Below are 26,785 nucleotides of genomic sequence, written 5' to 3' on the forward strand. Positions count from 1 at the left end.
TATCGAACCCTGTCCGCCGGGAACGCATTGCATTATGCTAGCCCTAGGATGCTGGTTAAGGTATTTGGATAAGCTCAACTTCACAGCCTCGACACATGTCCCTCCAATCCTAGCCAACCAACCAGGATCGCCAAAAGTCATGCTCCACCTGCCAATCGATGCGGCTCCCAAAGAAAGCAGTCTCCAAATCCTGCTGGCCAAGACCAATCATCACTGCTGAAACGCCCTGCTCTCAAACCTACCCAAGTTTGGTGGTGTGCGATCTATGCGTCCATCACTCGTCTGCTCGACATATCTTCTCCGTGCTTCGATCTCTGCCATCATGGCTTGTCGCTCCGCCCGACCCGAGTTCTCTTGCTCGTCCTGCCATGGAGGCAGAAGCCTCGCAGACACAGACCGTAAGCGCTGTGGCCGTCGGTGTTGAATGTCCATCGTGTTGCGCCGTGACTCTGTAGCTGCGGCAGCAGCATGAGCAGCAGCCGTTGCAACGGCCATGGCGGTCGATGCTGCGCTATCCACTGCTGGTGACCACGCCTGCTGAATCGTCCGACCATGCGCATGCACCCGAGCAACCTGGACATGGGCATTGCCGGATGCACGCCGGCGGGAGTGCCGCTCCGGGGGTGGCTGCAAGGACGGCATCGAGGCGGTCGTCAGGTGCGGGCTCAGCGTGCGAAGGGTACGGGATCCCGCCGCAGTGGGATACCTCTCGATGAAACCACCAGATGGCTGCGGAGGGGATGAGTCAAAGCTGAACGAGGGCAGGACATCAAGGGAACTGAAATTAGAATGCGGTATTTCGGCAAACGTTGGCATGGGTCGACGGGGGCTTGGAGAGTGGCGGTGTCGAGGGACCCTGCGGGGTGGCGGAGACATGCGCTCCGGTGATTCGAATGTGGGCATGCGCAACTCCAACAACGGTCTTCGAGTATCCTGAGATGCGCAAGGTGAGACTCTGCTCATGGACGATGGCGCACAGGCTATCTGCGAGCGCGTTTCCTTTTCAAGACAATCAAGCGGTGACGTTTCTCGGTTGATGAGATCCAACAAGGTCGCACTGAGCGTCGGCGAGTTCTCCCTGGAAGGAACGGCACTCACATCTCTGCTGCTCGTGGATCCAACGCTTGGGACACCAAGAAGAGGCCGTAGCAAGTCGGGCGTCGACGTGTTACGGAAGAGAAAAGAGGACCTGATTGATGCATTGCGACTGCTGTGTTCAGATATCTGACTTACGCTGGGGGAGCGAGAGAGTGTCCCAAAGGGCGAGACATTGGCCACCGCGGGCAACGAGTGGCGCCTCCTTTCAGAGTCGGATGAGTGCCGGGTCGAAGAGTTTGAAGGGAGCCTGATGATGGGAATGAGAATGCCCGAGCCAGAGGCCGCGTGATCCAGAGATGACAGGTCCAAGTTTTGTTGCGCAACAGGGTCTCGTGTCTTTCCTGACGATTTTGGTGGGCTTGCGTGTGCATTCTCGGCTTGGCTGGCAGTTGCCTGCTCTTTGGTTTTGCGAGTCCTCGATTCGTCGGCTCTGGACCTTCGGGACGTGGGAAGAGCTCCATGCTTTGGAGTTGGCCGAGTGGATTCGGCTTCCTGTTTCGACTCGCCTGACCGCTTGGTGTTGGGGAAATCTCGGGCGCCCAACTGAGCAGACGGCACAGAGATTCTGTGGAGATCCAGTGAACCATCGTACTGGGGCAGTGACCTACCCAAAGTGGAAGTGCCGGGACCAGCCTTCTCCAGGGACGAAGCTTGGTTGGCGGTCCGTTTCTTCAAGCGATGACTGCGAGTCGGGTGCGTCGAGAGATCCTCCGGGTCAGACGTGCATATCGACTCGTCTTCGCTGCTGGCATCATTCGGAGAGGAGCATGTTGCGTCTCTCCTGGCCCGCTCAGGCTTCGCCGAGATCTTGGTGCTGGCCTTGGGGTCTTCTGCCGGCAGATACGGAGACGATTGCTCGAAAGTACATGCCTGAGGACCGTGAAGGGTCTCTGGATGGACAATTGACTCGTCGCGTGAGCGTTCGGGACCTTGACGAAGACGTGGACCAGGGTTCTCGGGAGGTGCGATTTTGCAGGGGGCAGAGCGGGTGTTCCCTGCAGCACGTCTTGCCGCTAGCCGGTTGGAGCCATCTTCAATGTCCTGGGCCGTGAGCCGGATTTCGGTTGCTCGATACCGCAGCATAGCCACGAAAGCCGCCAGTTGTAGCTGGCCTCGAGTCGTGAGAAGGCGGACAAAGGAGGCCGCAAAGGTCGGTCAAGGGGTTGTACTGCCGCCATGGCTGCTGAAGAATCGTGGAAAGCATGTTGCACGAGGGTGGCAGGAGCATCGAAAGCAAGCAGTCAGTTCTTTCTTCGTGTGTAAATGTCTCTCCGTCGTTTCATTGCACACATGAGCTAAGAGGCAGCGGATCCGCAGGGACGAAAGGTCGAGACTGCCCTCGGATCAGACGGCCATGTGAATGCGTAATACAACCAAGGGGCTCCCTCGAAACTGAGATGTCGCAGTCACGGGCCATGGGAAGAGAGGACAAAGGACAATCATCGAGATGGAAGACGTGGGGGCAGTAGGAACCGAGGTAGGGACAGGCAGCAAATGACGACAGGTACAAGTGGAGCCTCAGAAGAAGTGGATCGTGCAGATGGACGCATTGATTCTGGCCCCCGGGCGCGGTGTTGGTGGTTAGGAGAGATTGGCCGGGTGGTTGATACATAGCTTTGACGAGTGTTTGCTGGCCGCATTTGTTAGCAGCAACAGGCAATATTGGCTCGAGGTAACGGCACACGACAGGGCGGCGTGGATGACGGAGTCAGGGCAGGCGGCGGTATGCGGTTCTGGGAGGCTATTTATTGCAGCCGGGTATTAGCTGTGCGTGGCATTTCTGGGGCTCGATGGCGCACGTCCAGAGTTTACGTACATGGGTGGACGTCACTCAGAAGCAGAGCACATGCAGTCAGGGGTGCCGACACGATGGTTGGTGTCGATGGATGGTCGAGGTGGAGGAGACGACGACGATGACAATGGTGAGGCCGCCCGCCGCCCACGGCTCGTAAAATCCATGGCCATGGCTGTCGTATTGGTCCGCGGAGAGATGCAACTGAGCAGTCGTGTAATGGGCAGTCGGAGAGTCGTCGTAGGCGTCGTAGGCGTCGTAGGCGTCGTCGTCGTCGTCGGGCGCCACGTGAGCAGTATAGGTGTCGGTAAACTAGGAGTAGGACTGGGACCAGGAACTGGGACTGCAACCGGGGAGCCAGGACACCCCTTGGAGGGCGGCAGAGGGCGAGAGAGGGAAAACAGGCACAGACGTGTAGTAATAATATCATCTGCCCTGCCCTGCCCTGCCCTGGTGCGTGGGTTGCGCGCCAAGAGGCTCAACTGTCGACGACGGCCGCCCGCCAGCAGCCAGCGCCAGGCCAGGCCAGGCCAGGCACACGCTCACGCTCACGCCTACGCCCACGCTCCGCTCCCGTCCTGACCTTGCCCACCTACCTACCTACCTACACCATCCATCTCTCTCACGGCACCATCCTCACCACCACACCACCCACCGCCTCGCCCGCTGGTCCCGTCCGGCTCTCCCGCGACCTGCTGCCCTGCTGCCCCTGCGCAGCCCCCGACGCTGCCTGGATGTCGCCTCGCACTGCCGACTTGCTCTCTTCCGTCTCGGCCTGACCTCCTGCTGCCAGTCCACATACCTACTACTAAGGAATAACCCACGAGCCCGCAGCCACTCCTTGTCGCCTCCCTCCCTACTCCCAACCCACCCTCCCCCGCCTCCGTCCCTCCTAGCCCGCCATGAGCGGCGACATAAGTCTGTCGCAGTCGTTAGGGGGCTTGCGCATCGCGAACCCGGACAGCGACAGCACCCCTTCTCCTCCGCCCGCCGCTGCGCCGCCCGAGTCGACGACGACATGGCCCACGCCAACAAGTCCACCTCCTGCGGACCGCCCACACTCGTCGGAACCGCCCTCAAACGACCCCTCCCCCCCTCCTCCTGAGCGTCAGGATGGCTCGCACCTGCTGCAGCCCATAGCGACCGAGTCGTCGACCTCGTCCATCGACTTCAATCCACACCTCTTTTCGACCAGTCAAACTTCGCTCCACACCCTGGGCCCGACGACGCCAAGCGCAGACGAAGTCCAACAACCCCCGCCCTCCTCTCGCCTCAACCACCGCCAGTCCATGCCCATCGCTCAGCAGGCTCAGCTGCAGGCTCAGTCGTCGTACCCGCAACAGCCTCCCGGTCCAGGCCCGAACCGGAGCTACCCCGGCCACACGTCATCTTCACGCCCCGCCTCTATCCTCTACAGCCACCCCAATGCCTCGTCCGGCTCCGCAATTTCCGCCGTGGGCTCATACAGATACAACGACATTGGCTTGTCTCAGCCAGGAAATCCGGGTCTGAGTCGGAGTAGCTCGAGAGCCGCAGCAGCCGCCATGCAGGCCGCAGGACTCCCGACGCGGGAGCCGAGCAGGTCCTACCGCCAACCCCATCAGCAAATGCCCATCAATGGACCTGGGCCAATGCCCCCTCGCCGCGCATCGCGAAGAAATCCCTTGGGGCCCGGACCTGGACCTGGACCCGGACCCGGACCCTCAGGTGCGTATGCGTCAGACTCGATACCCGCTAGCAGCGAAGAGTGGAAGGACAAGGGCGCAGCGGTTGGCGTGAAGCAGGAGATGGATGCTAACGGAAAGCCTGTATTGCGTGCAGTGAAGAAAGGAGTCAAGGATTTCAACTTTGGCAGAACACTGGGAGAAGGATCCTACAGCACAGTACTTGCAGCGACTGACCGTCAGACCCTGCGCGAGTATGCCATCAAGGTCTTGGACAAGCGGCACATTATAAAGGAAAAGAAGGTCAAATATGTCAACATTGAAAAGGACACTCTGAACCGCCTCACCGAACACCCCGGCATCGTCCGCCTTTACTACACGTTCCAAGATGAGCGATCTCTTTACTTCGTTTTGGACCTCGCTGGTGGAGGGGAGCTTCTTGGTTTCTTGAAAAAGATGGGAACGTTTGACGAAGAGTGCACGCGGTTCTATGGCGCGCAAATCTTGGACGCCATTGATTACATGCACGCGCGGGGCATCATCCATCGCGACCTTAAACCCGAGAATGTGCTTTTGGACAGCCAGATGCACGTCAAAATTACCGACTTTGGGACGGCCAAGATTCTGCGGCCCCAGCAGCCGCCGAACGGGGACGTTGCATCCGACGACCCGCTAGAAGGTGCCGGGACAGACAGGGCAGAATCATTCGTTGGCACCGCAGAATACGTCAGTCCAGAACTGCTGACTGACAAGAACGCGTGCAAGGCCAGTGATTTGTGGGCGTTTGGTTGCATAATATATCAACTCCTATCCGGGCGACCTCCGTTCAAGGCTGGCAACGAGTACCAAACCTTTCAGAAGATTGTTAACCTCGAGTACTCTTTCCCGGATGCTTTCCCGGAAGCAGCCAAGGACTTGGTGGAGCGGCTGTTGGTGCTCGACCCGGCGAAGCGATTGCCCATCGAGCACATCAAAAACCACCGCTTTTTCGATGGGGTCCTCTGGGGCAAGGAATTGTGGAAGCTAAAGGCGCCGCGGCTAAAGCCATACTCTCCTCCGCGCGAACCCATCAAATTGAATGGGAGCGCCCCTTCAATACCTCCTCACATGCAAGCGTTGAGCGGTAACCGCCCCGGGCCTTCTTCCGGACCGTCAACCAACGCGCCGCGGCCGTCTGCACGCGTCATTACGGAATTACCACCTCCCAGCCAACTTGACATTGATTGGTCGCCAGTGCTGACTCGCAACAACGAACGCATACTGAAATTGGGGAACCTCATGGTGACCTCGACCGCCGCCCCCCACAGTCCACATGGAGAGCCAGCTGCGGAAACACCCAAAAAGTTTTCTCGATTTTTCACAGGGAGTACAACAAAGAAACGACAACGGCTTGTCTTGATCACGTCCGCCGCTCGACTCATCATTGCAGCGGCGGGCGGAGAGGAGAAGAAGGCAAAGATGGAGGTCAATTTGTTGGTCGAGGGTACAAACTGGAGAAGTTCCAAGGACTCCAAGGGAGTGACTTCGTGGTGTATAGACACGGTACGTTTGCCCTCCGTTTTGGTCGACTACCCAACTGACTCCAAACAGAAGGACAAACACCTCATCTTCGAAGACCCCAAAATCGTTGGTAGCGATATCGAAGGTACAAAGTATATGGCCCAAGAGTGGCTCGATGCGCTGGAGCAGGCAAGAGACTTTGCGAATTCTCAGAGTATGGCAACTTCCTATTCTGGCGACTCGGCATTCAACGAACTGAGCTCAACTATTTCAAGCCCAGCAAGCACTCTAGGCGGCGAATCAGCGCTTGATGGGGTCAACATTCCGGCATCCAGACACTTGCGGAAGGACCACAGCGGAGACAACGAGTCGGTAAAGGGGCGCAAGAGATTTAGCAGACGGCATTCGAAGAATGGCCTCGCTGCGGTTTTTTGAACAAAAGCGTAGCATTGTCAGCAGCAGGTCTCGAACAAGCAAGCATGTCTTCTCGATCATCGTCATCATCCCCTTGATCCGTATCCGAGTCCAGTGCTCTCTCCCTCGCATCTCTCCTCGAGCGAGAGCGCGCTTGTCCGTCTTTCTCTTGTCCAAACACTCCACCCTCTTGCGCGAAGAGTCCTCCGTCTTTGTTTGTTTCTACTCGAGACATTGTATCAAAGCGACGCAGCGTCGTTTTGGACCTTCTTCCCCCCTCTCCCCTCCCCCATCGGTCCATCACGTCGTCGAGGTCGTCCATCTCAAACAACTCAACTTAGCGTCGTCACTCGCATCAAAACCATTCATCCGTCCATCCATCCATCTCACAGAAGCGCGGGGCGTTGCAGGCGTTATTGTCATTATTCGTCCGTCGTCCCTCCAAGGACCGCCGAGCCAAGTTTTCCTTTGTCAAACATTAGCAAGCAAGCAAGCAAGCTGTTTTTCATCTGTCGCGTCGTTGCGCTCGCTCTGCTTGAAGGGGAAAGAAGCGTCTCGTCTCGTTGGTTTTCTCTCTTCGCCCTACCTACCGCGGGCGATGACGCGCCGCGTTGTTGCTTGCGTCGTCACCTCGCCTCATCTCCATCTTGTTGCTCTTTCTTTCTTCATTTGGTCTCTCGTAGCGTAGCGGGAGATGTTTCCCATTTCTTTCCTTCTTTCGTTTTTTTCCCTTTCTGTCTGGCCTGTCTTGGTCCGTTCTGCGTTCCTCTTCTTTGCGTTACTCTGCGCTGCTACTACTACTACCGCTGTCACTGGGTCTCTTTGCGTGGCGGTGGGGTGAACCGGACCGGTAGTCCCTTTCGCCCATTTCTTTTTCTTTCGCGTCGGGGAGGAGTGGCGGAGGGGCTGGATGGACTGTCTAGTTGACTGACTGACTGGCTTGGCTGACTGCCTCGAATCTTTCGTTTCATGTTTGTTGATTGCGTTTCGTGTTCTCTTGCTCTCCTGCACGCTGAGTACGCAAAAGCCCGCCATTTGGTGCTGCCCGTTGTCCATCCAATACCATCCACCCAGTCAGCAAGCCACTCGCGTCGTCGTTCGGTCGTTCTCGCTTTTTCGCTTGTCGCCAACTGCCTGCCTTGCCTGTCTACCTCTCCCCCCTGCTGCCCGTCCTGTCCTGCCCTGTCCTGTCCTGTCCTGTCCTGTCCCGTTTTTAGCGCATACGTCGTCGTCGTCGTCGTCGTCGTCGCCGTCTTTCTCCAAGCGACCCCCCGTCCTTCCATCCTTCTGCCCCATTGTTGTCGTCGATGCAGTCGAGCGATTGAGCGATCGAGCGAAATGAGCGAATCAGCAAGCGTGTGGTTGAGTGAAAATAGTACGCAGTCAGTCAAGCAAGCAGTCCGTTGGGCAAAGCTACAGCTGAGAAACTGGATAAAATCACTGCCGCTGTGTGACGCGAATGAAGTGGTCTGTCTGATTGACAGGCAGTGATGAGAGGGGGGTGGTGGAGAGGGGAGGACAAGTAAAAGCGATGCAAAAGCGATGCAAAAGCGAATGCAAAAGTAAAAGCAGGAGTCGAGTTGAAGGGCCCTTTTTTTTTTTTTTTTTTTTTTTTTTTGAAGTGGGTTGAATGGCTGGTTGGTTGGTTGGCTGGCTTAAGGGGGTTGACAGGTAGTAAGACGAGACAGTTGCTGCTTGCCTACTTGTTTGCCTGCCTTGGTTGCTTTCCTCGTCGGTGTTTTGATGAAGTGGACGTCGCGGACCGTCGTCGTGATGTTGATACCAGTGTCCATCGTGCATTGCCCTCGAGCCTGCTCGTCCGTAGGTAGGTAGGTAGGTAGGTAGGTAGGTAGGCAGGTAGGTAGACACACTTGCCATGTTCCCACCCTCACTCGTTTGTCTCCTCTCGTCTCTCCTCTTTGTGGCTGCATTGCGTGCGTGCGTGCGTGGATCTGCTATCCTGCCATTTCTTCTCTTCTTTCCCTATTACTTTTCTCCGTCTCTCTCTCTCTCTCTCTCTCTCTCTCTCTCTCTCTCTTGGCTGAAGACCGACCCGTCAGCTGGGCCAGACGCAAGAGCTGAAGAGTCCCTCGCCTTCTGTCTGGAAGTGAGTTGATGGAGGCAAAAAGCAAGGCTCGACGCTGATGCGGAGGGTAGGAGATGGATCTTGCGATCTTTGGCGATACAGGATGGGATGAGAGGGATGGGTGGGCCGCGTCCGAGGGGTGGGACGGTTGTTGATGCCCTAAGGGGGGTTGATGAAGCGTGGTAGTGGGAGACGGAGTAGATTTGGTGGTCATCAATCAAGACGGCGTGTGATGGGATATGTTTGGATGCTGATCGAAGAGATGGTGAGAATTGAAGAGACGCAAGTCTAAGGCGTGATGAAAGTGGAAGTGGTGGCCATTGTTTGCAAAAACATTTTGTTTATCGAAGGACTTGTATCCATTTCTACTACACCTCATAGTTTGCAGTCATTTCACTCGTAGGATCCGATATCATGTCATCCAAGAGCGAATCAGGGGTAGCTTGAGAGCAAGCATAAATCCCTGCTGTAGATTCCGCGCCGTGTGGCGCAGGACCTGGGTCAGTGGCTGAGTGCATATGGGGGACATGCTGTGCAAAACGCCTTGCTGCAGAAAACTCTTGTTTTGAAAACACGAAAAGCTCCGCGAAGCCATGCTCGCAATCTTCCTAGTGGCAACTCGTGATTTGGAATTCCGGGAGCAACCACAATCTTGCTCAATTGAGCAGTGTGTGTGAGACTGACTCGGGCGCATGAGGCGAAAGAAGAGAGGAGAAAAAAAAAAAAAAAAGAAAAAGGAAAAAAAAGCCTGTCGGGAGGAGTCGGTGCGAAGATTCCAGACTTAATCTTGAAAAGCTTGACCAAACCTTGATGCGGCAACATCACCAAGGGGGAAATGACACAGAGTGGGCGCGGAAATAAGTGGCACGAGAGGTCCGGCGCAAGTCATTTGGCAGCAACGGTTGAGGTGACGGGCATGAGCGACGTCATCCTCGACCAAAAGTGGCCTGACAATACCAAGCAGATGGTAGCGAAGAAAGCTTGGTAAATTCGCAAAGAGGATGCCAAGTACAGAGCAAATCTTCGCAAATTACACAGCTGGAGGGTCCTAGGCGCTGAGGAAGAAGAAAAAAAGGTTAAGACCCGGGCGAGGTGGGGATAGAGTTGTGGGTGATGCGGAGGTGAGCTTGCTGGTGCAGGGCTGCAGATCCGGAGCGAGGACTCAGCAAACAGAGTGTTGGAGGTGATTACGCAGTCAGCGGGTTGAGGCTCGGATTGGCGTTCGGGAGATGGTCAGGGACGGTGCCTTGATTCTGGGTTTTCTCTCAGCAACGTAAGTATGTAGAGGGGCATCAGGGTCCAGGCGGAGATGAAGGCTAGTCGTCAGGCTTTCCAGACCCGCGGCGGTGGATGCTTAGCCAGGCGGGAGCGGTCACCCGCTCCGGGGAGCTGGGTGCTGAAGGGGCTGGTCTTTGCTACAAGGGGGTGGTTCGCCGGGCGGGGGCGGTTTTGTCGAGGTCCGTGGACTCGGAGCCGGAGGCGGCACGGCGGGAGTTTGCAGGTGGGGCGCGGCAATTGTCGAGTCGAGTGAGAGCGGAAGTGGGTGCGGTGGAAGACATGGAGGGCGTGAGGACGCGGTGCGAGGGGCGTGTCGCTGCGCGGAGCCGTTTTGGGAAGAGAGCCGTGGCGGATGTCTTGGGCGTCGATGGCGAGGACTGGCGGGTGGTGGGCAGAGGGGCGCAGAGATCGGAATATAAGGCAGCGCGGTGTAGGACGGCGGACGGTGGATCGGCGATGGAGTTGAATTGTGGTTTGCGAGTAGAGTGCCGGGGCGAGGTTGAGTCCCTGCGGTCCCTGCCGTGCGCGGAAAAGGGAAGCTGGGGCCGCGGGCAAGCGGCCCGCGCGAATCCTCATCCTGGGCTCCGACTCCGACTCGACTACTGTACCTTGCTGCCTCACTTCAGTTCCTCACTTCCTCTTCGACTGGACCTGGACACCGCAAGACCAGGCACCGCACGTGATCCCGCCTGCCTGTACCGGTACAGGACCTACCTCGTCTCTTTCAAAAACCTCAGCTCCCCCGTCACCGCTCCGCCCTCGCCGCTCACCCACAGCTCCTCGTGCTCCATCCAAAGCTCGAGCTGCTCCCCAACCCTTCTCTCAAGCTTCAATTGCTCCGGATCCCCATCGACTGCTATTAGGCAGCTCTTCCAGATTCGGAGACGCTCAGTGCTCTTTGCCGCCATGGAGACCACCTTCATTACCATCCACGGTCCGCCGTCCCCTCACCCATCCCGCTGCCCAATCGCTAACCCTCCTCCAGACCTCTCCAACGATGCCGTGGTCCTCTACGCCTCCGACTCCATTGTCGACATTCTCGGCCACACCCCCGACGAGGTCGTAGGCCACTCCACCTGGGACTTTTTCCACGAGGAAGAAATCCCCTTTGCCCGCGACTTTCACCGCCGCGGCGTCAAGCTCGACAAGGCCGCCGTGCTCGCCTACTGCCGCATCAAGAACCGCGATGGCAACTACGTTGGTTGCGAATGCTGTTTCTCTGTCTGCTACGACGTCATGGTGTGCTGCACCAGTATTTACCGGAGAGGCATGACCAGCCAGAGTACGCTTCACCCCGGCATCATCCCAAATTGCCACCCTAACCGTGTGCAGAGCGCGCCGTCGAGGCTCCCATCGTGCGCAAGCTTTTCTCGTCCTCGGTCAAAGACCCCCGCTACCACATGCTTTCACACTTGTCGGCCAAGTTCGACCTCGGACACGCTGATCAGACTCACGAGCCTCGCGCTGCCCTGTTCCTGAACCGCTTCACGCGGACCCTGACCATCATGTACGCCACTAGCGGCATTGAGCAGGTCATTGGCATCTCCAACGACGAGATGAAAGGCAAGAGCTTTTACTACTGCATCCAGGAAAACTGCCTGGAAGACGCCGTCAGAGTCCTCGAGACAGCCAAGGGAAACGACTCGATTGCCTACATGCGCTTCTGGTTCCGCGACCCCCGCGTGCAGGATCCCCACAGAGAGCCTAGCGAGTCCGAGGCCGGCGAGACTGAAGACGAGGAAATGACCGATGTCACCGAAGACGAGGATGATACTAGCGAGAGATCCACGCCAACGAGGAACCTCTCGGGTGCCTCAGGAACCGACACGGACCTCCAAGGCTCTTCGACTGAAGCTCGAGGCTCTTCGTACGGCGCGGCGCGCTCCAGCGGCGCTCAAGCCTCGTCCGACGAGAGCAACATTCCCCCGACTGACCGCCATGCCGCTTTGCTCGGCATCCCTCGCCCCCGCTCTTCTGCGTCTTCGCGTGCTACTCCTTCGTCGAGTGCCGGAAACCCCGACATTGAGCTGGAAGCCGTTGTCTCGTGCACGTCCGACGGCCTCGTCGTCTGTCTGCGCAAGGCTCGCCCTCTCATGCCCACGTCTACCCACCCTCAACAAACGCCTCACCACAACGGAATTTTCGCTGCCCCATGGGCTCCCGAGCCAGTCTTCCTGCCTCCTCTCCCAGACCCGTACGCCAATGCTGCTCGTCTAGGAATTGCGGCGCCAGTGTCGCAGCACAACTCCGTTGCTCCAGCAGTCGGTGGTCCGTCTGCCTCGGATTTCATGAATACGATCCGCGATGTGGCCGTCTTTGCGTGGGCTCTCACCGGTATCAACGGTGGACTCGCAGACTACACGCGCGGCAAGCCAATGGGCGAGTCGCAGCCACCGGACGGTTTCCCCATCTGGGTGCCCGAGGGCAAGGACGCCGCCTTCTTTGCCTCCAACGGAAGCAGCAGCAGCGGACGTACAAGCGCTTCTGGTATCAAGGATGTCTTTGGCGACCCTGGTCTGGCCTCTAAGAGGTTCCCTTGATTTCTTACCGCCAAAAGCTCAACTACAGGTGCCATTCCTTCCGCCGCGGACCCAAAATCAAAAGATCAACCCACACTTCTTTGCTTGCCTTTGCTGATCTGGCGCCGAATCCATTGATCACGTTTGATTGCTTCTCTGTCGACTGGCGGGACCGAACAAAACCCTACACGAAGCCATCTGTAACGAGCTCACGACCAAAACGTCTGTTTTGTTCTTCTTTTCCATCATTTTCCCCCTTCTCCTTTAAGCGTTTCAGCGGGCGGCGAAATACCTTATATCCAAATGCTCTTTGTGGCCGAGGAACTTTTGCAAATTTTTTCCGATTATATTGCTCGCGATGGTACTTTGCTGAGGACGTGGGCGAGAGAGAAAGACAGATGAAAAGCAGGGTTGCTCCGAAAATTTAGCTGTCAAGATACCTACCCACCTTCCTTGGTCGAACGGCAGGAACTCAACAGAAAGCAGCACTGTGGTAGACAGGGTATAATAGGAGCAAGTATTGAATGTCTGGCTCTATGCCCTTACACGGCGCGCACACAAACACATGCCACACCATACCACACCCTCTTTCCACTTACGATCCCGCCCGTCTCTCATGATGAACACGGACACGGAGGCAACGGGATCGAAGGCTTCACTTTCTGTTCGAACAAGGTTGGGTACACAATAAATGGGCGGACGGGGATTGATCGGCGGCGAGGGGGGAAGGGGAAGGGGAAGCGGCCACATCACAGTCATCAGTCATCCTGTCTGGCCGTTCGTTGCGTGGGCGCCTCCCTACCGCCCTCCCGCTCTCCCGCGTCCCGCCGCACCGCAACGCTACGCTACGCAGTGCATCCCCGGCTGGCAGGGAACGCGTCTGGTGGCGTTGTGGCACAAAGGCACGACGAAGGTTAAGGCAATTTACGGGGCGGACGGACGGACGGACGGGGCGGAGTACATATGGGCGACATCCTTGCTCCATCAGCTGCAAAGACGCTGTCTCTTGCTTCTGGACGTCGTCGTGCGAGGGTTTGTTAAGTACCTATGTAGGCGGGGTGCGGAGTGAGGATGAGGACGCGCTGGGCTGGGATGGGGAACGCTGATGGGGAGAGTGGTGTGGAGTGTGATCGCCGCAACTGCTTCCATGCTTCCATGCTGTCTGTCTGCCTCGTTTGGGCTGGCTGCAGCCAGACGTTTGCGCTGCGCTGGATACCTCCGCATGCAGGTCGTCGACATGCACAAGCGTTTTGTCCCGTCGTGTCTCTTCCACGCGACAGGAGCGGCAGGCGAAGTTTGTACTCATTTTAAGGCAGCGTACATGTGCTAAGAAGGGACTGGGGAGGGGACAGGGAGGGGACAGGGAGTGTGCACATATGACATAAGCGGCTTAATATATTAGACCACCATCACATACGACGGATATACAAATTTGCTGGGTAGGTAGGCACTTGGCTTTTTGGCATGCGCGAGGGCGCGCCGGGTGGGATTTCTTTTCTCTCACTACATTCGTCACTGGTAGCATCTTTTTTTTTTTTTTTTTTTTTTTCTTTTTCCAAGTGCTCAACACCATCTCCTCTCGCTTCTGCACTCTCTGACCAGACTGCTGGCAGTGAACCATGTATGTATGCCAGACACTCACTACCTTTTGCGTGCGTGCAACGAGCCACGTGTAGAACGTCTAGTCTCCGCCATCCATCCATCCATCCATCCATCCAACCAACTGTTGCATCGTCGCACCGTCGCACTGTTTCGTCTTTGCGTTTGCGCGGCTTCGTCCTCCTCGTCCTCCTCCTTCTCCTCCCAACATCTCTGCATATGTAGTTAGTCACCCTTTGCCGGTGCGGGACGCGGACACGCGTAAGAGTGGGGCCATCAGTTCGACGCGCAAAGGGGGCAAGAATTCCCCGTCCGTTGCGCGTTTGATCGTCCTTTCATCTGCACGGTGTACGTGCATGTTGGCGTCTGCTTCTTGTGTACCGACTTTGCACACGAACACGACGGCCGCCTTCATACATGAACTTTTTTCCTGTATACAGTATGTGTGCAGTGTATGTGTGTGTAGAGGAAGGAGGAAGAAGGTGTTCAAAGGCGGCGCCGCTGTATGTCAGGTGTGTATAGTACGCATTACTCCACCCCTCATGGTACTCCCCCCGCCACACTCGTACTATGCGTAGGTAGGCATCCAGCAAGCGCGCGGCACCGCGGCAAGTGGAGCCTGTCGTAGTAGTGGTCTACTCAAGCCCAAGCCCAAGCCCACGTACCTAGGCAGACAGACAAGCAGCAGAAGGAGATGAGGAAGCAGCAGCACCAGCAGCACCAGCAGCACCAGCAGCACCAGAATCAGCAACATAAAAAGGGCCCAAGGGAGGCCGAACTACTCCTGCATGTATGTGTGCAAACTCAGCACGAGCCGAGCCGACGCCGCACACAATAGGCACTCAGTCAATCACAAGTCAGACCACCAACCACCACTATCCCCGAGCTCACCCCAACGGCCAACGGCTAACGCCGACAAAGTCCGAGGCAGGCAGCGCAACCAGTGATGGGCGCTCGCGTCGATCTTTGCGCCGGGGCAAAACGAGACATGACAGGCCAGACCGGCTGTAGCCGTCGCGGGTACCAGCTGCCGCCGGTCACGGCCGTCGGCTTGCCGAACGACCGACCGACCGACAGAGAGACAGACCAGCAGCGTCCGCCTTGTTGTTGAGTGTTGACCCCTGAACGCCGTTTCCCATGCCGGCCGTCTTGGGCGAAGGACGTTATGCGGGCGGGGCGGGGGCGGGCGGCAGATGCAGGGGGGAAGAAGGCAAGGAAGAAGGGGAAGGAAAACGAAAAAGAGGGGTCGTTGTTTTGTTGTGGGATGCTTTGCGGCTGGGGTTGGTAGTCGGTGGTCTGCGGTTCCACAGGCTCAGGGTCGAGACACGAGGCAGGGGTAAGCGAGTTTGGTTGTCGATCCCCATGCGCTGCTGCGGGACGTGTGTCTGTGGATCGGCTGGTTGGTGGATGTGACCGAGACGAGGCGTCGTTGACGGTGGGGAAGAGGAGGATATTTGAGGGGAGGAGGAGAGGGCGGTGGTGGTGAGCAGCAGAAGAACCTCTGGAGTTGGTGGTCGTCGTCGTCGACAGGGGGTTGCGAAGCAGACACACGGCCAAGCCAGACCAGTCCCTTTGATCTCTCTCGAGGGGACCGTTACGGAGGGCATGATTGGCGTCTGCACAACGATGCTTGTGCTATAGCAAAAACGTCAAGGCGACCGCAAAGTATGTCGTAGTCTGTGACCCCCCTGCTCTGTTTTTTGCCCTGCATTTGTCACACGCTCGCGCGTCGTCGGGAGACCTGCAACGGGCGGGTCCCAATTCGCTTACTGGGCCATTCGTGGTCGGCCGGCCGGTAAGGCCAGTTCCGTATGCAGCTCCCGCATCCGAATGGTCATGTCAGGCGTGGAGGTGGAAAAGGGGAAAAAGTGACAGGTAACATGGAGATGGAAAACGGCCGTCGACAAGGGACGGACGGAAGTTATTGCGTCTCGTGCTTGATCAGCAATTGAGTTGCAGCAGCACGTTCAATCACTGGTGCTGCCACCAACTCCGCGGACGTTGATTGAGCGTTGAAGACTCGTGTATGCTGCAGAGGACCTGGGGGTCGCTCGTGTCTCGCGAGACGTATGTAGTTAAGACCGTTGAGGACAGCTGGGGTTGGTGTCTGCTGCTGCTGCTCACCGCCACAACCGCATTTCAAAACGCCCGTCTGCAGCGGATTCCAGAGGCGTCAGTCTTCCCTGGCACAGCGCCTCGTCGTTCACGCATTTTGCCGTCGGCAGCTGGCCCGCTCGCTTTCACCTGCGTCGTCTGTCTGCTAGCCCAAACGGAGAACGGGACCTGCAACCTGCACCTCATCGACGATCCGGCCCTTGCCCTTCCTTCCGTACCCTGCTCATTGTGGTTCAGTCCTGTCCTGCCGCCTGCCCTGTCTCGTCCCGCCGCCTTGGCTCTGGTTGGATTGGCCGCGTCCCAAGTGCCAGCCCTCGGAATCCGCTGGGCTGTGGCTGGCTGGCCGGCCGCGGCGGCGGTGGCGGCGGCTGCTGCTGCGCTACTGCACGAATGGACCGGAAGGGATTGCTCGGCATGACAACCACCAGTGACACCGTAACGGGGCCGCGTATTGTTGCCCGTTGGTGACTGGCCCGCTGGACGCGCTTATAGTTGAGGACAAACTCGGCGCTGGCGGCGTCCAGCTGCAGAAGATTTCAATCATGGCGACGGCAACAGGGTCCTGCCATGCAGCAGCGTCGGGGCGGCGTAGTTGGTGTGGGCCATGACAGTCGATCTTGATTCGTGGGGAGGTGGCCTCGGTACAGCTGATGCGCGTGCAAAGAGCTCGACAGCAAAGATATCTCGACAGTTGCCGTTGCTGTAAAGACACGGGAAGGACCAGGATTTGCGTGGACAGTCCCTCGACCCCCTTGGCGAGTCAGACGGCTCGTCGGAACGAAGCGTGAAACGGGATGAAGCGGCTGGCTGACCGTTGATGAACGTCATGGGCACGCTAGGTGCTCTCTGGAGATGATTGTGATAAGCAACTGTTCAATGACTGTGAAAGAGCGCCGTGTTTGCATCTACCCACTGCGACGAATGCTGCCTGGTGATCAGTAATTGAACAGTTTGAAAAATTTCCCATCTCGCCACCATCGAATCCTCCATTTCGCAGGCTTGTCGTCATGCTCTCTGGCCCTGCCCTGCTTGACCACATTTGTGACGTGTCGTTCGTTGTGACTGAGTCGCTAGAGAGCAAGCTTAATTGGTCTTAGGCAATTTCCTTCCGAGGGTTGGATGAATGCGTTGCCAGGACGGGAAAATGCAACCTCAAAAGATGATTGGTCGGGACTTGCGTGGAGCTTTCGAGATTTCTTCTGCATTGAAAAAGTTTGATGATGTTTTTTCTCTTCATCTGCCTCAAACTTCTCAAGTCATGGCAATCTGGATGGTCGCCGCATCCTGGAGTGATACACTGCAACCCCCCTTGACACCTTTGACGTCATGTGTGGTTGGGTTATCAGAATGTTTTGCAGACCGAATCTCGCGGGAAGCCGTTGCTCCGTCGTGGTTTCTTCAAAGCCACCTGTTCATCAAACAAATGAATCCTTTTTTGCCCGCCCTATCCGAGTGCCCCTCACCCACGCTTACAACCCACTCTCCGCCGTTGCTCCAGGCCGTGGCTCTAGTCGTCATAACTCGATCTTGACGAATTTTGTTCGGCAGATGGAGGCTCTTATGCGCTGGGACCGGCATGAACGGATCCTGGTAAGTTTGACTCTTGGTCTTCATCGAAGGCTTTTCCCTGGGCCTCACCGATCCGTTGCTAGCGACGGACATGGACCTGCCTCCAGGGCTGCCAAACCTGCTAGACTGCTGCGAAGGCGAGCGCTCACGATTTGCATCTCCATCGCGGCATTCTTCCTCAAGACGCTGCAAGTCCCAGAAGTAGATGACGCCGTCATTGGCACCGTATGCTAGGACTGGTCGCTTTTGGGGCATGTGAAAGAGGCCGAACCTGAGCCAGATGTTGGAGTGGTGACCAGTCTTGAGAGTAATCAGGCGCTGAAAGCGAGGGCCAAATGCTGAGTAGGTCGATCCGTGGAATCCGTCGGCGTCTTCATCTTCACGGAAAAAACAGTCTTTGTAGTCAGCCGTGCTGGTGCATTGCGGGGGAGGAAGAGAGCCCTTGAATCCCTCAATTCTCCATATGAAGATATAATCTTCCAATGCAGCTTTGGAAATAACCATGTCGCCGTAGAACGCGATGCTTTCAGGGTCAGCAGGTGAATCTCCCACGAACGTGTGTCATTCTCACCTGTCTACCTCATTGGCATGGATTTCATTCGATTTGAAGTGCGGGACGTAGGTTGGTTTGACGTTGTCCGTCCCGGTGTTTTCGTTTGGCAAGTCTGGCAAGGCCCACTAACCAAATACTTAGCATGCCCTTCATGCAGTCTGCGCAGGAGATTCTTACCAATTGAATTGTCGAGTCATACCATCCAGATATTACGTAGCGACCCGAATCATGGAATGCCTATGTTTTCAGCATACAGTCGTCATTGTGTCATTCTCTGGGACATCATACCAGACAATGTCCCTTAGCGGCACCGTGGAACATGGCTGCAACTGGTATCTTCTGATATTTGGCACCTAAGTGCCAAATGTAAATCCTTTCATCTTCAGAGATTGAGGCCAGGATTTCAGGGCATGTTGGCGAGACTTTCAGGTCATTGATGTACTGGCAATTGTGAGCTTTGGTAAAGGTGTGTTGAAATTGAAGCTTACGCCTCCGTGGCCAACAAGATCCTGGGCAGAGTTAGAAAAAGTCCGGTTATGAGGTAAATGGTAGCATTGCTTGCCCTCGTATGTTTGTCCTCCAAGATGTCCAAGATTTTGATGATGGGTGGCTGAACACCAGCGACGCAAAGAAGCGGATTGTCATTCTCCATATCCTTTGTCCATGCGACGCTGTTCAGCTCAGTGGGCTTGTCCTACGAAAATAGGGTTAGTGAGTTGTTTGCAACGCGGTCTGATGGGCAGACATACATTTTCTTTGCTTTGATCATTGAACTCGCGGAGCATTTCAATTTGGTCGTTCTTGTCTTTTGAGAGGCGACAAACATAGACCTGTACACAGCATCATCAGTCCGAATCCGATGAATTGGGTTTGACGGCCAGACTCTTTGGAACCCCGTGGCTGCAAAAACGGGGTCTTCGCCAGGCGCGTCGTAAGGATAGAATTGGACGTCATAAAGGCACCTGGTTTTGTCGTCCTATTTTGAAAGTCAGTCCGGTTACACCTGAATTTGAAAAATTGTTGTGTTTGTACCCAAACTACGCCAGCCGGGCGCGGCAGTTCTTTGGCTTGCATGGTGTTGTTGGTCAACCGGTAAAGAGAATTTCGTGAAACGCGAGGCCGTTGCTGCCACCCAAGACGTGTTCAGTCTTCTGGCGAGCTCTGGCGAGCTGCAATGATCCGTCGCTCCAAGTCATCGCCTCTGACGGTGGTGATTGTTCCAGGTTGGGTTGAGAGGTGAGGTCCACCCAAAGTTACAGTCGCGCCGAATTACGACCGAGCTCGACGCGGCTGCCTCAGGTCGACAGGCGGTGTTTTCATCGTCGCGTCCTCCTCCATCAACCTCTCCATCCTCTCCACAACAGCCCATCCCTCTTCTCCACACTCACTTTATCACGCGTCGATCGTGAAGCGAAAGGATTGTGCTTTGGCAGTCAATCTTCATTTCTAGCTTGCTCCTTGCATGCTTGAGGCCCTTCGTTCCACGGCGGGCAACGTTGCCCCAGATGGCCTGCGAGTTGCGACCTTTTGACACTCACCCTATTTTCTACGTCCTTTTCATTTGCAAGATATCTACGTATTTCATTCAGTCTTTTCGCTTTTTGCAGCCCGAAAATATCCATCTCCAGTCAATCCAATACTTTGCCACAACGCTGTTCCCCCGTCATTCGTTCAAAATGCAGCTTTGCGAGCCGCAACTATCTCATCTCGAATCCAAGAATGCTAAGACACCCGAGTTGCGCAACGCAAGGGCTGACAAGTGCCTCACTTCTGGCCGCCTGTACAAAATCGCGTGCGACCCCCGCCACTGCCTCTTTTTTCCCTGACATTTGTCTTCATGGTGGTTTGACTCGCCCTGGCCCCCTTGAGCCAAAATGACTTTCTTCAACGACTCCCCAAACACGTCCCCTGGCTGCATTAGCCGCGCCTATTCCAGGGTACCCAATGAAGAAGGGCGGGATGCCTACGAATCGAGGGCTTTTGCCCGTCGGAGCTGCTGCCGGTCGTCGTCGTCGTCGTCGTCGAGAAATCGCCTCCCCATGGTGGTGATTGGCGCTTGTGCCATGCTCCTCCTGCTCTACCCGCTCTTCAGGTTTTCAGAAGTCCCCGATATTCGAGAATACCGCGTGTACCGGTACTGGCAAAAGGGACAGCTGGCCGACAGGTCGTCCAGGATCCAGCCCATCCTCGGCAACTCGTCGAATCCCCTGCAGCTATACTACCCTCCCATCGGAGACGACTTTCGCCCTCATGTGGCGCCCTACAACCACGCGCCTGAAGAACGTCCTCGGACGCCTCTGCTGATTCCGTTTACCCGCAACAATGACATGCTCAGGCAAGCTGTGCTTGGATATATTGCCGCAGGCTGGCCTCGCGAGGACATTGTAATCATTGACAATGGCGGCACTCTTGACGCCTCCAGCTCAGGAGTACTGTCCCGCGACAACCCGTTCTTCGTCGACTACGAACTGTACCGTAAGCGGTACGGAGTGGCAATCTTGCAGACGGCGACGCTGCAGAACTTTGCACAATTGCAAAACTTTTTCCTCCGCCTGGCCATTTCGCAAGGCTGGCCCTACTTCTTCTGGAGCCACATGGACGTCGGAATCATCGGCGACGAAGCCACGTCGCCGTACAAGTCGTTTTACGAAAAGGTGCTCGACGTGCTCGATCAATCGACGGCGCCGCATCCAAACCACAACATCACGTGGTCCATCAACCTGAACGAGACGCGAGCGACCATGGGCAACTGGGCCATCAAGTTCTTCCAGTTCGACAACCTGGCGCTCGTCAACGTCGACGCGTGGCGCACGATTGGGCAGTGGGACACGTTCGTGCCGTACTACAACACCGACTGCGACGCGTACGCGCGCGTCCTCTTCCACGGCTACACCAAGGACGACGTCAGCGCGGGGCACATCTTCGACGTCGCAGACCAGCTCAGCGACGACCTGGACGAGATCGAAGCCAAGCTATTCCCGGCCTCGCAACTCTCGCTCAACGCGTCGGCCGCCGCGCTGCAGCTCGCCCAATACCGCGCCGAGGTGGCCGCGCTGCAAAACGAATCCTTCATCGCGCCCTCGCAGGCCGTGTACAGCCCCGGCCAGTTCCTCCTCAACGACCCGGACATGCGGCCCAACAGCGCGCGCTTCCAGCGCCTCTTCAACGACTTCGCCGCCATGCAGACCAAGAAGTACAGCACCGAGCGCAACTCGTGGCAGGACGCGCAGAAGGGCGGCAAGGGCCAGCCGTGGACGTACGACCCGCGCGGCTTCCAGCGCGCGTGGTGGGAGACGGCCGGCTACGGCCGCAACCTGTACACCAAGAAGTGGGGCACCCTCGACTGCCGCCTGTCCAATGTCAAGCTCGCGGATGAGTGGGCGAGCGAGTATCCTGAATTGCATCCGAAGCCGGCGCCTTCGTCGTCGTCGTCGTTGTCGGCCGCGGCTGAGCAGACTTCCTCAACCTCCGCTGAAGAGCAGGCATTGTTGACGACCATCACGGCCACGGCCGCAGCCACGACGCCCACCGACGCCGCCAGCAACACCCCTCAACAGTCGCAGGACCCTCAATCCCCCGACGCAGCCGCCGCCCTCGCCCTCGAGCACGAGCGCCTGCGCGTGCTGGCCGAAATGGCCAAAATCAAAGCCTTCGAAAAAGAACTCGAACTAGGCGGCGGCACGCACCACGACTGGGCCGTCGGGCTGGAGGATGAGGAGGAGGAGGACGCTGTGAGGGGCGCGACGGCGAAGAGGGAGAAGAGGGTCGAAACTGCTGGGAAGCGGGTGGCGAAGAGGGTTATGGGGAAGAGGGGTGTGGAGGAGAAGGTCGAGGGGAGGGAGGGGGCACCAAAGATGCAGAAGAGGTGGGTGCAGCGCGCGTCGAGTGGGGAGTGGTATTTGGGGTGAGTGAGTGAGTGACCAGTGCGGTGTGTTGATCAGACTCAAGTGTGACGATGTCAATGTCGAAAGAAAAGCCGTTGCTGCCTGTTTCTCCTACCTACTACTACTACTTCTCCTTCTCCTTCTCCTTTTCCCACCGTCCCTCCCAGTCCCATGCTTTCATGTCCGTCGTAGAGATCTAGTCTTTCTCCTTCGTCTGTCTCTTTGTACCTCTACTTCTTCTCACCCGTCAATAAGATACCCGACCAACCAGAAAAAAAAAAAAAAAAAAAAAAGCACAAAGCCATAACCAAACTTCCTCCCTTCCTTTTTCTTACCATCCTCTAGATGGACGTGCGCGCGTCAGCCAAGGGGTATCCAAGTAAGTCCCTACGTACCTACGTCGCCACTCGCCATCGCGTGCGCGCATTCCAGGCACCACCGAAGGCACGCAGGGCGCGTCAATCTCTGCACGTGAGAGGGAGATTGGCATATCATTTGACTGAACAGCGGCATCGGATGGAGAGCAACATCCTGTTCAAGTGCTACCGCATGTAAGAGATGGATATGTGAGTGGTACGTGATAGGTATCTAGGTACGTTCCGTCGGTAGGTAAGGTAGGTAGGGTAGTTGACCAGCAAGAGTGGACGAGTGGGAGGGCGAGGACCATGACGACGAACAAGACGCCGAGGACGAAAAAGAAGAAGAGTAGCCAGAAAAAAGAAGAAGAGAAGAAGAAAACGAGAAAGAGATCCCAAAAGCCGCACAATTGGAGTCCGTCCGTCCATGTCTTTCCCGTCTCAGAGACAAACGACAACGCCAACGCCGGCTTTCCCGCCAAAGAGGGAAATGTCGAGCCCCGAACCTTTGAAACCAGTTAACCGAGCAATCGCGCTCCAGGCTCACTTCAAGCCAAAGCCCTCGCTCTCCACAACAGCGCGCCAAAGCATGCGCTCCAGCTTCTCGCGCGAGCGATAGCGATACAACAGCAGCGCATTGAAGCACGTGCGGGCCACGGGAAAGCGATCGCAGTCCTCACCCGCATAGACAATCTTGATGACGAGGTTGGTGGCGCCGACGGCCGGGATGCGGTCCGAGCCGGTGATGAAGGACAGGATGCGGCGCTGCGAGACGGGCGGCTGCGACGAAAAAAAGTCCCAGAACCATGTGATGGGCGGGCTCGACTGCGGCGGCAGGACGGGCGCTGGTTTGCGCTTTTGGAGTGACGGCGACGCGTGGTGGCCGTTTGTGGCGGCCGTGCCGTTGGACTGCGAGGGCGAGTACGGAGAGTCTTTCCATCCGTCGTAGCTTGCCACGAGACGCAGACTGGCCACGTCGAGTGGTTCGTCGGAGCCGCGGACGAGCAACTCGATTTCTTCGGACCGGAAGAGCGACAGCGCGTTGCCGCCGCAGACTGTAAAGAACCCGCGGCGAAAGGGGTCGAATTGGCGTGCTACGGCCGTGTCGAGCAGGTATCGGACGTACAAGTCGACAAACTCTTGGCGATTGGCGTTGGTCACTGGAATGTTGGCACCGTTGGGACACAGTGGCTCCTGTCTCACTGCGCCACAGTACTCCACCTCGGCGACGAAATCGCGACAAAACGTGCTCTCAACATCACCGTCAAACTCGAGAAGCTGGCGCAAGCCTTTGGCCAAGCTGGGCCGGAATTCGGCAAGATCTTCCAAGGTGTAGTGAATTGTGTTGCGAGACGCAGGGACGACACCATTTTTAGTCGGCGCTGAGGAGAGAAGTTTCTTAAAGGCAAACGGCGGCAGGGCAACGTCAAGAATGGTGCTGTTGTACAATGCAAGTCCCAAAACGGCTCCAACCAGGAAGAATTGGTCCGACTTTTCAAACGAATAGGGGTTGAAGTAGCAAAAGTGCGACTCTTCGTCGTAGACAAACATGGCTACAAGTGGTCAGCAAAATTCCAACAACTGCTTGGACGACTTACCGTGCATTGGGTCAAACAGCTCCCGCACCAATAGTAAGAACCATTCCTTCCTTAGCCCGCCGGCGTCGACGCCCTCCTCGCCGATAAACTGCACGCGTAGCCCCTTTTTGATGTCTTCTGATCCGGCCCCTACCACCTCGCTGATTCGGCGCAGGCTGTCGTCTGCCAAACACTCTCGCCTGACTTTTAGACTGAAGTATTGCTCCAGGTTCTTGTTGCTGAGTATGCTGTCGAAAAATGCTTCGCGGGCCTTGTTCTCCATTTGTCTGCGAGCGTCATGCTCCATGATGCGAATCTTTGCGCCAATAGAAAGAAAAAACGGATACTGGCAGAAGGAAAACTTTGCTCTGCGCGACTCCCATGCCTCGAAGTCGGCAACGAGGTCGTGGTAGTCCAGCAGGGTGTTGTAAAAGTCGGAGGTTGGCAAAAGCTGACCATGAGCCCTCGCACGCTCCTTGGCAGCGAGACCAGCACTGTGAACCGTCGAAGCGTGCGCCGTGTGTACAAATGGCTCCGTCTTTCGGTTGTGGTAGGTGTTGTTTGCCGCGAACAGAAGGGCCATGACCTTGGCTGCCGCTTTGAGCTGCCAGTCGTCGCTATACGGGGTATCCTTGCTATCGTCCTTTGGTTTCGAGCTAGAGCCCGACAGCCCTAGGGCGGCGTGGAGTTGCGCTGATGTTGCACCGTGCGAATCAAACTCTGGGATCAGGCCTGCAGTCGGGTTTCCACTGTTGCTTCGTTTCCGGCCTTGTTGTCTGGTGAGACGGTAGGTCACGAAACGTCCGACAAGATCTACGGTCCGTCTAAAGTGATCCTCAGAAAATCTGGAGAACCACGTCGTGACGTAACGATGGCAATCGTTGTCCATGTTTGCCAAAAGTCCAAAAATGCGCTTGATGACGCCCGCATGCTGGCCTTGATCACGGCTGCTTGTAGACGTCGACGCGTCGACGGGAGGCTTGCCCGGGGATGGTGGAACATGATGGGGAAATTGGTTTGGGTTAGAGCCTTGTCGGGGACGATTCTCGGGAGGAGGCCTAAGGGAAGCTCTCCTGGGCTTGGCACCACCGATCATGTTTCCATGCAGGAGCGGATTCTCAAGAATGATGAGTAAGAATCGCACGTCTTCCAATTCCTTTAGCGGACGATGAGGCCGTTTGAGTATGAGCTCGGAGACCTTGAGCAACGTCCGCTGGACAAGCATCCTTGCTTCGCGGATTTCATCGTCGGCTTCTTGATACAGGCTTTCGGGAAAGTCCAAATCGGGTATCTCGTCAAGCTTTTGCTTCCATGAAACTCCAGCTTGCAAGACCGCGTCGTACCAATGACGAAGCTCGTCCCAGTTGATGAGTGGAGATCGATGAGAGACCAGCTCTTTCGCGTCTCCAACGGATTTGCCTCGGACCGGGAGTTGTTGCTTGGGAGGATCATGCTCAGCATGTCCGGCCCACCAAGCTCCGTTCTCACCAATATCTCCGAGCATCAGCATCTTGGGATCTGACTCTGTCAAAAAGTCGGCACCGGGCGGTACTGTTGAAATGGGTCTCGAGTCAATCGGTAATTTTGGAACAGCGCTCTCGCTGCGTGTTCTGGGCTGGGGCCTCTGCCTTCCAATTAAGAAGGCAGAGTTCAACGTTTCAAAGGTGCCGAAGCTGTCTATCAGGTAGTCCTGGAGAGGTCTGAATATTGACTTGATGACGTCTTGACGACGCTTCTCAGCGGCTTCGGCGGGAGTCAGGGGCGGTGCGCGCTCAGGTGGTCGTGGGCCCACCGCAGGAGGAGGGTCTCGAGGTGATCCTGGACCTCTCCGAACAGGGGAATGATGGAGCCGGAGTTGACCAGGCGGCGGGGGCAGTCGTTTCGGCGGAGGGCCTCCGGAGGTTCTTGGCCTCTGAGTAGGTTTGGGAACGAGCGTTGGAGGCGGGGGTAGATACTCTCGCGGGCCCGTCGGTGGTTGTGGTGGTCCTCCATTGACTGCGGGCCGCAAAGGAGGTCCACCAATGCGGTTGTCTACGTTTATTGGTGGCGACACTGCAATCATTGGTTTCGATCCGCTGTGAGCTCGTCTCCTGATTGATATGGGCGGAGGTCGCATGTCCCCGGGTCGGCCACGCTCCACACCACCATTGAGTTCTGTGCTGCTCGAACTCTCTTGACTACTTCTTGCCTGCGTCTCCAGCTTGGCATGGAGGTATGAAACGATGCAGCGGTCGATAATGTGTCTGGTCCTCGGCACCGAAAGAGGGGCGGGGTTGTGAGGTTTTCCTGTAGAGGTCTCTTTGCGCACTGCAACCAAGTCGTTGATCATGAGACAGGCCGAACAGCGGAATGTGCGCAGGCCGGCGGGATATTTGACCTTGGAATCGCAGGTCATGCATGTGCGGACGTCCTCTTGGACCCTGGGACCGGAGCCTTTCCAGGCGGGCGAATCCCCATAGCCGCTGAAGGCCAGATATTTGTCCTCTTCGGGAGAGCTGCAGTCGGGGTTGAGATTTGGGCCATTCCTACGCTTTGAGCTGAAGAGGGAAGGAAACGGGTGGCTGGCGGAACGGCTGTGCTGCTTGCTGCCCCACGAAGGCATCGGGAGGGCATGGAGGAGAATGTGCGGAGTGGGTTGGGAGGAGAAGAATACGCGCTGTTGGCGAAGATGTCAGCGATGGGCGGTGGTGATGGAGTGAGGAATTCTGGGAACAAAGCAGAGCTGGGGTAGGGAGCTCGTGAGATTTGGAGAGCGCGTGCCATACCTTCTCCAAGCGTTGG

General features: G+C 56.8%; 7 protein-coding genes across 7 annotated transcripts; 3 read left to right on the plus strand and 4 right to left on the minus strand.

Annotated features, from left to right (window-relative positions):
• Positions 1 to 210: 210 nt before the first annotated feature.
• On the minus strand, positions 211 to 2,181 carry J3D65DRAFT_599842 (uncharacterized protein; the record flags this gene model as incomplete). The annotated part of the gene is made up of 1 exon (XM_066797931.1): positions 211 to 2,181. The coding sequence occupies one exon, from the start codon at positions 2,179 to 2,181 to the stop codon at positions 211 to 213; it is 1,971 nt and encodes a 656-aa protein (XP_066658330.1).
• A 98-nt stretch (positions 2,182 to 2,279) lies between these two features.
• On the minus strand, positions 2,280 to 3,556 carry J3D65DRAFT_196670 (uncharacterized protein). Its single transcript, XM_066794392.1, has 3 exons — positions 2,915 to 3,556; positions 2,781 to 2,839; positions 2,280 to 2,728 (listed from the first exon to the last, which is right to left on the minus strand). The coding sequence occupies exons 1-3, from the start codon at positions 3,318 to 3,320 to the stop codon at positions 2,378 to 2,380; spliced, it is 816 nt and encodes a 271-aa protein (XP_066658331.1). The 5' UTR covers positions 3,321 to 3,556; the 3' UTR covers positions 2,280 to 2,377.
• Positions 3,557 to 3,792: 236 nt separating this feature from the next.
• J3D65DRAFT_664467 (3-phosphoinositide-dependent protein kinase) lies at positions 3,793 to 6,489 on the plus strand (the record flags this gene model as incomplete). The annotated part of the gene is made up of 2 exons (XM_066802741.1): positions 3,793 to 6,096; positions 6,145 to 6,489. 2 exons carry the CDS (start codon positions 3,793 to 3,795, stop codon positions 6,487 to 6,489), a joined length of 2,649 nt encoding a protein of 882 aa, XP_066658332.1.
• Positions 6,490 to 10,601: 4,112 nt separating this feature from the next.
• J3D65DRAFT_612389 (uncharacterized protein) lies at positions 10,602 to 12,870 on the plus strand. The gene is made up of 3 exons (XM_066799014.1): positions 10,602 to 10,766; positions 10,818 to 11,114; positions 11,165 to 12,870. Exons 1-3 carry the CDS (start codon positions 10,739 to 10,741, stop codon positions 12,370 to 12,372), a joined length of 1,533 nt encoding a protein of 510 aa, XP_066658333.1. The 5' UTR covers positions 10,602 to 10,738; the 3' UTR covers positions 12,373 to 12,870.
• Positions 12,871 to 16,967: 4,097 nt separating this feature from the next.
• Positions 16,968 to 19,612, minus strand: J3D65DRAFT_612404 (WD40-repeat-containing domain protein). Its single transcript, XM_066799015.1, has 9 exons — positions 19,220 to 19,612; positions 19,071 to 19,163; positions 18,937 to 19,017; positions 18,750 to 18,881; positions 18,676 to 18,696; positions 18,476 to 18,628; positions 18,365 to 18,424; positions 18,206 to 18,312; positions 16,968 to 18,157 (listed from the first exon to the last, which is right to left on the minus strand). Exons 1-9 carry the CDS (start codon positions 19,259 to 19,261, stop codon positions 17,464 to 17,466), a joined length of 1,383 nt encoding a protein of 460 aa, XP_066658334.1. The 5' UTR covers positions 19,262 to 19,612; the 3' UTR covers positions 16,968 to 17,463.
• A 49-nt stretch (positions 19,613 to 19,661) lies between these two features.
• Positions 19,662 to 22,248, plus strand: J3D65DRAFT_196758 (uncharacterized protein). Its single transcript, XM_066794393.1, has one exon. The coding sequence runs from the start codon at positions 20,062 to 20,064 to the stop codon at positions 22,093 to 22,095; it is 2,034 nt and encodes a 677-aa protein (XP_066658335.1). The 5' UTR covers positions 19,662 to 20,061; the 3' UTR covers positions 22,096 to 22,248.
• A 722-nt stretch (positions 22,249 to 22,970) lies between these two features.
• On the minus strand, positions 22,971 to 26,606 carry J3D65DRAFT_599847 (putative ubiquitin-protein ligase; the record flags this gene model as incomplete). Its single annotated transcript, XM_066797932.1, has 2 exons — positions 22,971 to 23,980; positions 24,026 to 26,606. The coding sequence occupies 2 exons, from the start codon at positions 26,604 to 26,606 to the stop codon at positions 22,971 to 22,973; spliced, it is 3,591 nt and encodes a 1,196-aa protein (XP_066658336.1).
• Between the last annotated feature and the right edge of the window lie 179 nt (positions 26,607 to 26,785).

Source organism: Phyllosticta citribraziliensis, assembly GCF_038025025.1.
Source record: "Phyllosticta citribraziliensis strain CPC 17464 chromosome Unknown J3D65scaffold_2, whole genome shotgun sequence".
In the NCBI taxonomy this organism is placed as follows: domain Eukaryota; kingdom Fungi; phylum Ascomycota; class Dothideomycetes; order Botryosphaeriales; family Phyllostictaceae; genus Phyllosticta; species Phyllosticta citribraziliensis.

Bases quoted from the DNA above. Each gene is read 5' to 3' on its own strand.
- J3D65DRAFT_196670 (XM_066794392.1), bottom strand. From the start codon at position 3,320: ATGATATTATTACTACACGTCTGTGCCTGTTTTCCCTCTCTCGCCCTC. The intron at 2,840-2,914 runs GTACGTAAACTC...TGCAATAAATAG, and splicing joins TCTGAGTGACGTCCACCCAT to CCTCCCAGAACCGCATACCG. The intron at 2,729-2,780 runs GTGCCGTTACCT...AAATGCGGCCAG, and splicing joins CATCCACGCCGCCCTGTCGT to CAAACACTCGTCAAAGCTAT.
- J3D65DRAFT_612389 (XM_066799014.1), top strand. From the start codon at position 10,739: ATGGAGACCACCTTCATTACCATCCACG. The intron at 10,767-10,817 runs GTCCGCCGTCCC...ACCCTCCTCCAG, and splicing joins CACCTTCATTACCATCCACG to ACCTCTCCAACGATGCCGTG. The intron at 11,115-11,164 runs GTACGCTTCACC...AACCGTGTGCAG, and splicing joins GAGAGGCATGACCAGCCAGA to AGCGCGCCGTCGAGGCTCCC.
- J3D65DRAFT_612404 (XM_066799015.1), bottom strand. From the start codon at position 19,261: ATGCAAGCCAAAGAACTGCCGCGCCCGGCTGGCGTAGTTTGG. The intron at 18,882-18,936 runs GTATGTCTGCCC...CTATTTTCGTAG, and splicing joins ATGATCAAAGCAAAGAAAAT to GACAAGCCCACTGAGCTGAA. The intron at 18,629-18,675 runs GTAAGCTTCAAT...CACAATTGCCAG, and splicing joins ATCTTGTTGGCCACGGAGGC to TACATCAATGACCTGAAAGT.
- J3D65DRAFT_196758 (XM_066794393.1), top strand. From the start codon at position 20,062: ATGACTTTCTTCAACGACTCCCCAAACACGTCCCCTGGCTGCATTAGC.